Source organism: Delphinus delphis, chromosome 6 (assembly GCF_949987515.2).
Source record: "Delphinus delphis chromosome 6, mDelDel1.2, whole genome shotgun sequence".
NCBI lineage: Eukaryota > Metazoa > Chordata > Mammalia > Artiodactyla > Delphinidae > Delphinus > Delphinus delphis.
In genome coordinates this window covers 75,030,309-75,045,134 of record NC_082688.1, presented here as the reverse complement: position 1 = coordinate 75,045,134, position 14,826 = coordinate 75,030,309, and the positions used below count along the sequence as shown (strand labels likewise).

Below are 14,826 nucleotides of genomic sequence, written 5' to 3'. Positions count from 1 at the left end.
CCTGCCCTGAGGCTATACAGCCAAGGGGCTGGGAGAAAGACGGGGTGTGTCAAGCAATGCGGAGCGCCCGGTGTGATCTTCCTCCGGGGCAAGCCTACCGCACGTCACAGCTGGACTTCGGCTACAGACCGTGCTCCCGGGCGGCGTCTCCTTAGTGCAGAGGATCCACCACAGTCTCCTTCCTTCCCGTGCTATTCCTCTTCCCCAAGTCTGTCTACACATAGCACATCTACTGTACCAATGACATGGATCTTTTTCCTAATTGGAAGTCTGTATTTATGTTATGCAATTCCTATTTTATCTATCAGTGTTAATTAGAAAAGCAATACATGTTTATTGTGGAAAATACAAAAAATAATGCAGAAAACTACATTTTTTAAATCCTGTGTAGTCCTCCCAGTTTTTTTCATGTGTAATATTCATAAAACGGATTATGGGAATTTTTTCTGGTTTTGGGCATGCACTTTCACATGGTATTAAATGGCCTTAGAAAATGTCTTTTCATAATATACTGTCTTCAAGTTGTAGAAGTAAACTTATGACAGCTCTGTGACATCTGTGCACAAGCAGAGACAACTCAGAATGAAGTTCTTGACCACCAGGTTATTAGTATTAAATATGACATTAGACACAGGGCTTTCCTAAAGAGAACCACAGGAATAAACACACTCAAACATGGAAACCCGTAAGGTTCTTTTCCCAAGTGGCGTCTGTTGGCACCGCGTACACGTTATCCATGAAAGTATGTGGTAAAGGAGTCCGGGAGGGGCCCACTCCCTTTGCCTAGAGCCTCACGCGGTAGGTAGACGTGGATACTCACCTAAGCTAACAATCTCCCAGAGTAACACGCCATAGGACCATCTGCAGAGGGACAAAAGAGAAACCAATAATCAGCGCGCATGTTGCCCAGTCAACTTTCTGCCCAGAGAGCCAGGGCGACTAAGCCTAGGTCAGAAGAGGAAAAGTTACATGTCCGTTTCCTAGGCTAGGGCCTTGCACACAGCATGCATGTATCTCCTCTTCGGCCAATGGAAGGATTATGACAGGGAAACAGTGTTAACTCTGCCGGAGCTCCCACTCGCTTTAGGTAGAGAACGCAAGGTGGAAAGCAGGAGCTTCTAAGCCAGACAGACCTGTGTCCGATCCCATCGCTGCCACCTGATACTCGTGTGACCTGAGACAAGTGACTAGAACTCCTGAGGCCTCTTAGTGTATTCTTCCAAAAGTGGGGACACCCATTTCTTAAAGTTATGCAGAGATGATGTGAGAGAACATATAAAGGCACACACTGAAGACACAGTAACACTCTGGGCCTCAGTTCTTCCTCCTGAAAAGAGGAAACCTGAGCAAGAGGGCTCAGGCCTCAATCCCAACCCTTCCGTCCCCCGCCAGCCTGAGACTTGTCACGCAGGCTGCAAGCAGAGATGGTGCCCACTGTGTCTGTCTGCTTTCCATCCCTGCCACCTCTGACCCCCAGCAGCTACTGTGGGCCGCCACCTCTGATCTAGGTCCTTGTGTTGAGGCCAGTCTGGGGAGTGGAGCCATGGGAAGGCTGGGATGCCCCTTGCTCCTCTGGAGGTGAGGAATTCACCACTTGAGGTCACTCCTCGACATGCAGAAAGAAACCCAAAGCCTGCCACCAGGGAAAACTGTCCCCTCTGTGGCTTCATTTAGTCTGGGATTTCCTGGGATTAGTGATTAGCTTTATTCCCCAGACGGATACGATATTCCTGCTTCTCTTTAAAACCTCTGTCGAATGGGTATTTTTCTGGGACAAAAAAAAAAAAAAAAAAAAAATCCCTCAGCAGTGAGAGGCTTTACTTACACGTCACTGTTGGTTGTATACACGCTGTAATTTAGTGACTCGATCGCCATCCAGCGCACGGGGAGCCGTCCCTGGAGAGAACGAGGTGAGATGCCGCTTAGGCTGGACAGGGCCCCTTCCCAAGGCTCGCCACTGGCCTGAAGCTGGGGCTCACCCAAGTCCACGGGGAGGCCCCCAGACAGAAGGCGTGGCAGACTCAGGAACTGTTTTGCCCATGTCCCACCCACAAGTGTGCTTTTAAATTCAAAGACCTGCAAATTGTGTGAGTGTCCCACTTACCTCAAGGGGCCAATACCACAGTTTCATATAAAGAAAAATAACGATGTGTGCACCCTTTTTTTTTTTTTTTTTTTTTTTGCGGTACGCGGGTCTCTCACTGTTGTGGCCTCTCCCGTTGCGGAGCAGAGGCTCCGGACTCACAGGCTCAGCGGCCATGGCTCACGGGCCCTGCTGCTCCGCGGCATGTGGGATCTTCCCGGACCGGGGCACGAACCCATGTCCCCTGCATTGGCAAGCAGACTCTCAACCACTGCGCCACCAGGGAAGCCGGTGTGTGTCCTTTTGCTAGTCACTCAGTTATTCCCTTTGTGGCTGTCAGAGGCACTCAGAGGTCTGAAAGGAGAGACGGGCCTAGGAACTGAGAAGTAAGCTATAACGCAGGAAAGGCTAAAGTGATGCCAGGAGACCGCGTGTGCCTGGAGGGGATTGTGCAGGAGTTTCCCGAGGAGGGGACACATGAGTTCGGTTCTGTAAGATGTGTGGGCACCATCAGGTGGATGGGCGAGGAAAGAGCATTTCAGGCCAAAGGGAAGAGTGTGCCTGTGACTCACAGAGGAGGTGATGACTTCTAGCCAGTGCCACGTGCACTGGGTTTGGAGACAGGGTGAGAGACACCTGCTCACCCTTTGGGTGCCTGGCCCCGACTCCCTCCAGGTTTGCCCCCTTTCTTGGCTTACTGAGTCCAGGCTGGGGAAAATGAGATGTGGACTGGAAAATGTGAAGTTTGACTTCTGAGCTTTATTCCTAGTTTCCTCAAATTTGCTATGAATTTGAGTTCCTTTCCTCTCGACCCACCCCAGGAATATATGAACCCTACTGAGAGATGGATCCCTCCCTCCCAGAGATCTGTCCAAGCTCTAACAGTGGCATTTCAGCTTACATTAGCCAGTGGGTGGGGCAAAATCAGGAGTATTTAGGGGATCTTAGCCCCCCTCAAAACCAGAGCAGGCATTCTCCCAGACTCCCCTTCCATGAGACCAGCCCTGACCTGGATCCCAGGGATTACTCCTGAATGTGAAATTCTCTCCCAGTTCTTTATTTACTGGCACTATTTTGAAGCTCTTTCTGACCATAAATCCCAAATGGTTGTCCTGTACTTTAAGGTTTACATATAAAAGTATCCTTTCTCAAAAAAAGATCCATGGTTGCTAGGGGTGGGGTCGGGTTTGGGGTGTGAATAGGCAGAAAACAGGATTTTTAGGGCAGTGAAAATGTGTAAGATGCCGTCATTAAAGACATATGTCGTTATAAATTTCTCCAAACCCATAGAATGTACAACACCGGGAGTGAGCTTTGCTGTAAACTATAAACTTCGGGTGATTATGGCGCGGCAGTGCAGGTCCACTGGCTGTAACAAAGGTACCGCTGTGGCAGAGGATGTTGATGATGGGGGAGGGTATGCATGTGTGGGGTAGGGAGTATATGGGAAATCGCTGTACCTCTTTCTCTCCATTTTGTTGTGAACCTAAAACTGCTCTTTTTTTAAAAAAGGATCCTTTCTCACATCTACATCTTCAGTGTTCTCCTCAACATCCACGCCTCCCTTCTCTCTATGTCCACCCCACCCCATCTGTCACCTGGTTTTCTCCCTTCCCCTTCACAGCTATGGAATGGAAAGAGTTGTCTCCGTTTCCTGTTTGGTCTTTGCTCTCATTTACTCCCAACCAGCTGACCTCAGACGCCGGACCTCCTAATGACTGATTTCCATGCACACTTCTTCCTTTTTTTTTATTTGACTGCTTTTGGATCTGCCCACATGTGTCTGTCCCTACTGCTATCACCTTGGTGCCGGCCACCATCATCTCCTGCCTGATGAAACCACCTCTCCACAGACCTCCCAGCCTCTAGTTTCACCCCCTAATGACCTGTTCTCCACACCACAATCACTCTAAATGGTAAGTACAACCATGTGGTTCCTTTCCTTAAAGTTCTTTAATGTCCCTGTTGTCACAAGATCCCCGATGCTTAGGTGAGTCCCCAAGTCCTTAGCTGGCATCCAAAGCTCTTCAGGACCTTATCCCCACTTGCGTTTTAACTCCAACCTTGCATTTTAGTTTTTACTTATTGCCTTCCACAAGCATACACTCTTTTCCATAGTTACAATCACAGTGAACCTAACCGTTTTGGAACTTTCCACTCCCTTGGAAACTTCCAGCCTAGCATTTTAACTCTTCCTCTTTTCTGCATCACACTCCAGCCATATTGAATTACTTAATGGCCCAAGGTTCCATGCTTTCCTTTGCCTCTCGATTTTTGTATATACCACGTCCTCCAGGTCACCCACCTCATTCTTACATCTCCGATATCTATTTGACATTTACTGTAAAGCTTCAGTGTGCTTCCTCTGAGTTCCCATGGCACCTGCACTTTCCTCAGCCTCATCCACTGTTACGATTGTTCATTATGTGTCTCTGAGCTCTTTGAAGGAGAACACTGTGTCTGAATATTATCCCCAAACCCAGCACAAGCATGAAACATTATAGTAATAGATAAATCCATGCTGACGGCATCGATAATATTAATCAACGATAGTAAAACCCCAAATCACTTAAGTACATTAGTTTGCAACACTTCCAGTATTAGCATCGCCTGGGGGAATTAAAAAAAAAAAAAACTGATGCAGGATGCCCTCCCCAGAATAATTGAATCAGCATACCTAAGCCGTAGGACTCAGCATCTGTATTTTTTTTTAATTTCCCCAGACGACTCTAGGCGCAATAGGAATTGAAAATCTCTGACTTAAATAATAGGCCAGGGCTTCCCTGGTAGCGCAGTGGTTGAGAGTCCGCCTGCCGATGCAGGGGACACGGGTTCGTGCCCCGGTCCGGGAAGATACCACATGCCGCGGAGCGGCTGGGCCCGTGAGCCATGGCCGCTGAGCCTGCGCGTCCGGAGCCTCTGCTCCGCAACGGGAGAGGCCACAACAGTGAGAGGCCCGCGTACCGGAAAAAAAAAAAAAAAAAAAAGCCCGAGAAAGTGGCTCCTCTGCCCTCAGGTGGTATCTTGCTATACTGCACCCTTCTTGCAGGGAGGTTGCTCCTCTCCAATCCCTTCTCTTTCCTTCCCCTACCCTCACCCTCTCCTTTTCCTCCCCAGACCCCATGCTGCCACTGCACACTTTGCCCTTCCACTGGGAGATAGACTTGAGCCCTACCAGTGCTCTGCCCCTCTAAGCACTCCTCCTAAGCTCCCCAAGATACAGAAATCCCTACCCTTGATGAAATGCCGAGAAAACCAACCTTAGCTTTGGGGGCCTAAGGAAAGCAACCAAATAAGATGCGTGGATTACGGGGCTAAACTGTGTTAACCTCTCTTTCCCCTCATCTGGGGCAAACCCCCGCCCCACCCACGCCAGAGTGAAGGAAGGAGAGGGATTCTGTGATGGAGGTAAGAGGATTCTAAGGAGGAGTGGGGAGAGCCAGAGTAGATGCGTGAGTGGTGGTAGGTCCTGCTTCTTTAAGACCAGCCCAGCTCCTTCCCAGAGAAAAGTCTGCTTTGAGTGGGGCAAATCTGAAGAGTTTAGGGAAAAAAAAATATTTCCTGGAAACCAGCCCTCAGGGAGGCATCTCTGGCTTCCAAAAAGTGCTGATGTTAATAAGTATACAGGACCAGGGGCATGGTGGTCTCTAAGAACCAAAGAAGACTACCTTCGAAACCTCATCCAAAAAGGGAATGGAAAGTTCCAAAGTGGTTAGGTTCACTGTGATTGTAACTATGGAGAAGAATGTATGCCTGTGGAAGGCAATAGGTAAAGAATAAAATAAATTAATCGTGTCCAGGTTGTGAACTGTGGACCATTTCCTCTCGAAAGCATTCTTGAGTATTATTTCTGTGTTATCTTGTCAGTAACTAAAATAAGGATATTGAAGAGAAAGGAAACCTGAGCTTGAGGATAAACACAGAAGCCTGAGCCTTGCTAGGAGGCAATTTGGTACCCACAAAAGTAAAAGGACCCTCTATATGTTATAAGAACTGGAGTCATCCCAAGAAAGCTGAGCCCGGGTAATGCTGGGAGAGCCAGGCCAGTGGACTGGACCTACCCAACACGTGCAAAGACTACAGGGTGTGCCACCCCCAACACCCTGCATTGCCCACCCGCTCAGGGCAAGCAGAGGGTGGTGGCATGTTGTCGGCACAGCACTAATGTCCAGGAATGTGGCACGTCCAGGGCTTTATGATTCTAGGGCGGACAAAAGTAGCAGAATGGGTCCAGCTTCTCTCTTCTAACACTGTGGTGAGGTTCTCCCGGGAGCTCGTATTTGAAGATAAAATATGAATGTTTAGGAGACTAGGTATCATTAGGTGAAAGTGGATTTGATCGGGGCTTGAAAAGTGAGCAGAGAACTTTTGGCAAAGAGGGAAATCTTATATGAGCCTTTAGAAGTTACGGGTTTCTCTCTAGAGCATCCTTGGGATTTAGGAACCTCATTAATTGATTTCCTTGATGTTTTAGAAGGTATGTTAAGTGTCTTTTTCCCCCTCCTAAGTTTGCTGTGCAAAAGGGGACTGTGGGAACTCTCCAGAGGTTTCTGAGTGAGACCAGACCTCAGGGTCTGGGCTGGATGTAGACCTGGGTCCCTGCAGCACTAGGCTTGCACGTTCAATTACTTGGCCACATGTGACAGGGCCTTCTTCATTGGTAAACGTGGACCCTCCAGTCATTTTAGGAATCAAAAATGAGAAAGGATGTTTGCTGGGCCAGGGCATTATCCAATGGGGAAAACGGTCAGAGGCCTCAGTCGTCACAGAAAGATGGTATTCTAAGAGAAACGACATCAGGAGAGGGAGGGGTGCCCCGGAAAGGATCTCATCGGCGTCTGTTCTGAACTTACCATCGTCTTTTTCACATACACTTCTTGACCTCGGGACAATCCAAAATCGGCTATTTTGGCTACGTAGTTTTCACCAACTAAAATGTTCCTGGCAGCCAGGTCCCTGTGAATAAACTGAAATTAAAAAAAAAAAAAAATCATGTATTTTCAGCATCGCATTTGCTTTTTCACTCCATTTTGTTTCTTGCCTAGGGGCAAGAGCTTTGGGAAACAGAGAGGTCAGTGTGAAAAGGGGTTTTCAAAAGTCACCAGAATCCAGTTCCCTTAAAGTTCCTCTCCTAAATGCTCAGTGAGTGGATTCTGCCGAATGACCCACATGTCTCTGGAGGAGCAACCTGGGAGAAAAACCAGGTCATGAAATCTTCCAGCTGCCACGAATGGCCTCTGCTACTGTGCGTTATTTAGAGCCATGCCAAGCTAAGATCGGTGAAGGCTCCTCACCAAATATACATGATGAGAGTCACTAGATAAACATACCGTCAGTGTTGGGCATGAACTTCTACATAAAGAGATGGAATATTAGCAAAGATATGAAAGTTAGAAGATTGTAAGAAGGAATTAAGGAAGAGAGAGCGACCAAAAACAAATATACAAACTTATCTAAACTCTGATTCCAGAGAGAATTTCAGAGGAAAGATGTCCAAAGCAAGGTCCTCAGGACGAACCTGTTTTTGGCTCAAGTAGTCCATTCCCCGGGCCACATCTGCTGCAAAGTGGAGGAGCTGCTGGGAGGACAGCGTGGAGGCGGTGCTGTTAGCGATGGCGAACGCGGGGTCCGTCTCCAGCACTCGGCTCTTGCGCAGGAAGTCAAGGAGGTTGCCGTGGGGGGCATACTCGATGGCCAGGTACAGGTAGCCTGTGCGGGAAGGGAGAGAGCACCACTTTATCGGTAACCCTAAGCTGCTGTGATATTTCTAAGATGTGCTATGATTCTCGGGAAACGCTTATAAACCTCTGTTTTATCGTAAAGTTACACATCTAGTGGTACCAACCTCAGTAATGCTGGGGCCAGGAGGAAGACAAGTGACATCATTCCTGCAATACTTAAAGTGCTTGCTCTCGGGGTTCCCCTCCCCACCTCTACCAAACATAGAGGGCTTCCTGTCACCTACTCGGTGACACTAGTAGAATGAAATCAAAGCATTTGCTTCCAGACGATCGAAGACAGCTAGTCCACATCACCTTTCATTTTTTTATTCAATCAATATTGAATATCAAGAACCTAATATGAGCCAGGCATGTTATTCCAATATGAATCTAGCTTTTCCTGACGTTTTGTTGTTGTTGTTGTTGTTGTTGTTGTTGTTTTGCGGTACGCGGGCCTCTCATCGCTGCGGCCTCTCGCTTTGCGGAGCATAGGCTCCAGACGCGCAGGCTCAGCGGCCACGGCTCACGGGCCCAGCTGCTCCGCGGCACGCGGGATCTTCCCGGACCGGGGCGCGAACCCGTGTCCCCTGCATCGGCAGGCAGGCGGACTCGCAACCACTGCGCCACCAGGGAAGCCCGAGGTTTTTTTTTTTTAATCAAAAAACAATGATTCAATATCCATAGCAGAAGGACCCACACCAGGTAATTTCTCTCTCTCCTGCCTTCTGCTCCTCCCTAAAATCTGGAATAAGTCACTATATTGCTGAGTAGGTCACTAGTCAGCAGAGTCTAGTGTCAGGGATTGCATTTTTGCTTACAGAAACCAGAAAACTCAACCTTTTAGGAAAAAAATAAAACAAAATAGTTCCTAGAGGAAACTATGGTGCGGTGTCTTATCTTTATTCCAAATTGCTTTCTCCTTTTTCCTTTTTAATAAAATGTAAGCTGCTTTGATAAAAACATTGATCTTTGGAGCCCATGAAAAGTAAAGTGGTTTTACTGTCTTTTAAAGGTGAATTATTTCGTTTTTTTTTTTAATGTTGAATGAATTTAAACTTCAAAGATATTCTAAGAAAGTGAAATTCTCAACAACAAAATAATCTAGCACTGAATCTTGTTGTACTATAAGGAAAGATATACTTCAATTCTGGTGTGAATGCGCTTTCTCACTTCTTTACTGAATTATAAATTTTAAGAGCCAACCAATAATGTGACGAGAGAGCAAAATTTTAAAAGATGTACATTCTTCTGTTGTTGTCGGTTTCTTTTTCTTTTTTTTTTAACTTTCATTTACTGCTGTCCCATGCTGATTACTGTTCTCAGGAAATAGCTCAAAAATAAATGACATTACTTCATTATTTAACCTAAGAGACATGATCTGGCTTTCAGAATTACACCCTTATTGGATCACAGAATGATATATTGTTTGAAGTACCAGTATTTTTAGTTTAATAAATTGAGGAAAAGGAAGTAGTCTCTTTTCCATTGTTGGTATTTGTGCTGCAAAGTCAACAAGAGGTTGTCAAGTTTGTAAATAATTACTGTGTGGAGCTTTTTTGTTGGAGCAAATTTTTCCATGAGAAATTAAGATTAAGCATAGATTTAGACCTACAAACCCAGGTAGCAAGCAGAGGTAAAGCCATGAAAGATTTCTTGTTACCTACTCACTCACAGCTAATTACACGCATTACAATAGGAAATAGTAAATACTTGAATTAATCATATAAGTTGGACTTAAGAGTATGTGTGACATAGGACAGTTGTAAAACTTCAGTGTTATTGCACAGGACATTGTTTTGGATAAAAACAAAGTATTGATCCTATTAGCTATAAGCTTATTATTATTTTAACCTAAGCATCACCAGTGCTTTCACATTACAGTAGATTAATGGCATTCACAGATTTAACATTCAGAATATCAGTTCCTTGGGTTTGGAGGGAAAATGAAAAGGTAGGCAACTAACAAGAACCAATCGACTTCACTCTTCCTGGTGCTGAGGGCTGCCTCCATCCACTTAGTAGTAGCTGAGAAAACCTCTGGATTAGCAAAGGTAGAGGCATGTAGGAGCCATGGATCTTTTGGGGCAGTAATAGCTGAACCACATCAGAGGCCAAAAGATTCAGCCTTGGGATCTACCTTCAAAAAGATACTAAATCTCAGCACGATCTATTAATGGGACCAGATATTCAGACTGAAACTGCAACTTAAAAAAAAAATAGATAACAATCTTACATGACTGTCTTTCCTAATTTCAATATGGAATGTGCCTGTTTTTTTTTTTTAAAAAAAAAACAATCTGGCAGGAAAGACAGGAAAAGAGCATCTTACCACGATGTTCACACGCTCCTAAGAGATTGATGATGTTTGGGTGGTGTCCAAGTTTACAAAGCACCTCCAGTTCCCCAGCGAAGTCCCTGTGGTCGTCTTTGGAAGCATATTCTGGGAAGAAAGTAGAGTACTGATCCCTTTCTGTTACACCTCTTCAGAAACAACTGTCCCCCCTCTGCTTCCCAGAACCTTCAGGTACACTCAGCCACCATTAGGTCTGGAAAACTGTATAGAAATCAGAGATGACTATAATGCAGATGCTTCTTTATTGTTGGGGGCTGTCCTGTACAAAGTAGGATGTTTAGCTGCACCTCTGACCTGACCCACTAGATACCAGTAGCCCAACTGAAAATGTATCCGGAAATCACCAAATGTCCCCCCGGGGGCAAAATCACCCCTGCTTGAGAACCACTGCTCTGAAGTTTTCCTGTTGAAGCTCTCAAATACCCAGGGAAATGATCTGGCTCTTAGACTCTGGCTCTCCCAGCTAACTCTACCGTCCAGAGACAAATATGCTCAGGGATTAAAAACAAAGTTGTAGTGAAACATCACCAGTAGTGTACGCACCTTGCTTTATTATGATAACTTTACTTTTTTCATAAACCAGTCCTACTGAAAAAACTCAAATCTCAATGACATTTTCATAGAAGTTGCTTGGTAGTCAGGAAACGGTTGCATTTATTTCTGTTCCTTTCATTCCATCTGTCCGCTAGCACTTTGATCAGAGGGAGAACCACCAGTCAGGCTGAAGAGAAAGCTCTTTGGCCAGTGCACAACTGGCTGATCAGCCTTGAGTCGGTGACAGTATGCTATTATGGCTTTTTGAAGAAATAACATTGGGGGAAAGGGTGAGAAGGGAGCTGGTAGCCATGTGCATCCCTGAACATGCTTGGAAATGATGGGATTGTTTCATATGGGCTAAGGGTACCCATAAGGCTGACAAGTAGGCAATTCCAAGTCAAGGACCCTGTTTATACCACAGGGACCTGAGGGTCAATACCTTGGAAGCATTTAAAAAACAAAGCTCTTTATAATAAGGTTGTCAGTAGCTGCCCTCTTTGCATGCATGACTTTTCCTGCAAAAAGTGTCTGCCCTGGTGCCCTGTTAAGCTATTCTACCTCTTCACATGGGCATGAGATAGACAATCAGCTCAGGTCAGATGCCAATAAACACTGATGCTACCAAGTTCTGCACCCTCTCTCCTCTCACTATTTTTACTGCTTCCTAAAGCTCCCTGTAACTAAAGTAGCAAAATGAAAAAGGGATTTCTGGATGCTAAGCAAGAGGTGTGTGTGGGGGGGGGGGGGGGTTAGAAACATTATTGTCTCTAAGCATAAATGATACTGTGTTTATTCTGTTTTGTTCATTTTCTGACATAGTGTTTTCTAGCAATGTGGAAAACAACGATGATTTGAAAAGATTTAGGGTTAATTGTCATCTTAGGCTTAATATTGCCGTCAAAAAGAAGGAAAACCCATCAGCAACCTCAGAGAGTCCTTACTATGGAGCTGCCCAATGAAACTAGTAACTACATTGCTGGCTCTAATACGCCACTTTTCAAGCCTGTGTGCTGTAAAAGCAACAGTGCAGCTTCGCAGTCGTTTCACCCGGAAGAGAAGACAGCTAGTATTGCCAGGGAACAAGTCTTTCTGCTTTCTCAGAAGATCTGATGAAAGGGATAGGCCCCAAGCAGTCTCTTTTTTTTTTTTTCTTCCCCCAAGCAGTCTTGAACACAACTGGAAAAGATCTAGTTCCTGTGACCATACATCAAGGGTTTTCAAACTCGAGTGTACAGAAGAGCCACTGAGCAAGCTTAAAAACACAGATTTTTCATGCGCCATCCCAGAAATTAGAATACAGTAGAACCATGAGGGGGAGAAACCCAAGTAGATGCATTTCTAACCATATTTCTAGGAATGTTGATGCTGATAAACCATGAAGATAGTGGTTTGCCAAGTGTGGTCTCCCAAGCCTCAGAATCAGCATCACATGGGAACTAATTAGAAATCCAAGTTCTGTGGCCCTGCGCCAGACTTGCTGTATCAGAAACTGTGGGGTGGAGCTGAAGAATCTGGTTTTTTAACAAGCCTTCCAGGTGATTCGGATGTTTTGAGAACCACTGGATTAAGAAAAATAATGCTCCCCCAGAGTCAGCAGGGTATGACAGAGAATCTGTATTCTCACATCCCAAGGAATCATGACAGTAGTATCTAAATAGCTTATGCCTTCATGTTTACATCCTGACCCTCAAAGGAAACATCACCTTCAGTTGCACATAACAGCTCTACCTGACACCACGCCAATTTTTTGTTTAAAGAGTGTAAGACCTTAGAGGAAAGATTCAACAGGAAGTCAAGCTGTCCCCCCACCCTAGTAAAATGCTGACTCGAGCAGTCCAAGCACTGACCTTTCATTCTCTTTATGGCAGCGTCCATCCGTAACCCATCCTTCTTGATGCGAGCTTTCAGAACCTGGCCAAAATTACCCTCCCCAATCACATCTTGAAATTTGATGTCATTCCAGTCAAGCACTGGATAAATTGTAGGATCTGGGTTGTTTTTGGCCTTCCTGTTCAGGGCCAGAGTTCCTGAGTTGAATTGCACAGCTGGTTCTTCCCGCTAGAAAAATAATGGTTTTGTGTCAGGACTTTTCATAATTTTAAGATACATAATACCTCCTGATTGGTACCCACACTGGGTGAAAAAAGAAATACTGTATCCAATTCTAGAATGAAAACGGAAATAGGGTTCATTGAACAGGCCCACTCAGATGAAGTGGCTGCCTATAGAGCTGCATGGGCACGACCACAGGCCTCAGTGGCAAAGCACGCCACAATCAATTAGTTATGTCTGCAGAGGTGAGGGAGGGGAGGATAACAGCATGTATGCCACGAAATAGCACATCCCTGAGTTAGTCACACTTGAGTTTCTACTCTGCTGTGGAATGAGCCAGTGTTGAGTTCTGATCTGGAAAAGAGCTCAGAGACCTATCTGGGTCAGTCACAGCACACACCTCTGTGAGAGCTTTGTTTCCTAGCGTCATCTTGGTCTATTCTTGGCTCTTACTCACTCTCTCCAACTTTTCCTAAAGCTCAGAATCTCTCAAGCCCACTCTGGCGCAGACACTGGCCCCAAGATGACTGATGCTTAGAGCAAAACCCAACAGGGTGTCTCCTTTTCTCCTGAGTTTCAGTGGCTGCTGATGGTATCAGGACAAAGCATCAGTACCATGATGCGCTCTAGCACTCTCTACCCCCTTGCTGGTCCTTCCTCTACAGGGACAGCCTGAGTTGAGCCAGCTCTGGCAAGGAGTCGGACTACAGAGCCTCCCTTGTTCTGTACTGAAGGGAATCTCAGGGACTCACGTACAGGAAGGTATACCTCATTTGGAATATGTAATTGTACTCAATGTTTCATATACAGAATCAATAAAGTTGGGTACAGATTAATTTTACAGAGCTTGAAACCACGAACTAGAGAAATGTTCAGGCTGTAGTAGAGCAAAGGACTCAACTAGGGTGCCTATAGGTAAAGTAGGATTTTCTAAACTTTTTACTGGTCAAAATTCCTAGATGAAAGAAAGAGGCCATGCCAAGCACCACGAACTATGGCTGCAGACCGAAGGGTGCACAGGAATGGAGATACACACATATATGTAATCCATACATATAGGAGGGTTAATAGAATTGAAAGAGGTATTAGAGGTACAAAATGGAAACTGGAAACAGGGAAATGTGGGGAAAACTGGTCTAGTGCAAATCTTCATCACCTATCACTCTGAGGTCTGGTTACCCTTATGCCCTTCATTACCAAAAATGTTCAGTTCCTTCTATTACAAGGTTACCCTCGCTGGTGGCTTATTACTAGTATGACTGTATTCTCTTTCTGATGGGGCAGTAGTCCTGCTTTAGGCTTGGTCTCCTGCATACTTATTAAGAGCAACCTTTTCATTCTTAGAATTGTTCTGATTTGGACAAGAAATCATATAGTCATGCTATTTATCTCCCATTTCATAATGGAAGACAAAGAAAAGATGAAACTTGCCTAAGGGAAATATTTGCTTTACAGGTAAAATTTTTGACCCACATCTTTAAAATGAAGGTTCTGCATATATGTGGGCTTGCACTTATTACTATTAGGAAGATGAGACATACCACGTTTTGGAAGGCTTGGGCCATTCTTCTTTGGACGTTTGCCCTCTTCAACTGCAACATGATCAGAAAGGCCAACAGCACCGTCAGGCAGGTCATTCCCGCTGAGCCAAGGATGGCGATCAGCAGCATCTTCCCACCTCCGAGGTCTGCTGGGGCTGTGCCGGAGAACACAGGAGAAGGAGCAGGTTAGTCTAGGTAGAGAGAGAGGCCAAGACCATCTGCGGGAGAAGTCACAGTGTAATGGGAGTGTAATGGCAGCCTGAGCCCAGCCTGAGCCCTGCTAGGTGACCTTGGGCTACTCGTTTATTTTCTGGAACTCAATGGAGATGACTCACAGGGCTGTTCTAAGTTCAAAGAAATGTGCAAAAGGCATTTTTTTAAAATGGCAACATGCTAATCACTAATTGTTGTCCTTTGTTCAACTTTCACTTCCAAATACAGGCCCAAGCAGATGAACATTACCGAGCAAGAGTGAGAATGGCTAATTAGATCTATGACTTTGGGTAAGTGACTAAACCTCCCTGCACAATTTAACCACCT

General features: G+C 45.5%; 1 protein-coding gene across 2 annotated transcripts in view; it reads right to left on the bottom strand.

Moving 5' to 3' along the window:
• The window catches only part of TEK (TEK receptor tyrosine kinase), a 103,777-nt gene that overhangs the window by 4,140 nt on the left and 84,811 nt on the right, over nt 1-14,826 (bottom strand). For both annotated transcript variants that reach the window (XM_060014862.2, XM_060014863.1), the window contains 7 exons: nt 14,287-14,441; nt 12,541-12,751; nt 10,133-10,243; nt 7,602-7,792; nt 6,937-7,050; nt 1,826-1,896; nt 821-861 (listed from right to left, as the gene is read on the bottom strand). In XM_060014862.2, coding sequence (XP_059870845.1) covers nt 821-861; nt 1,826-1,896; nt 6,937-7,050; nt 7,602-7,792; nt 10,133-10,243; nt 12,541-12,751; nt 14,287-14,441 — 894 coding nt within the window. The remainder of the gene's footprint in view (nt 1-820; nt 862-1,825; nt 1,897-6,936; nt 7,051-7,601; nt 7,793-10,132; nt 10,244-12,540; nt 12,752-14,286; nt 14,442-14,826) is intronic.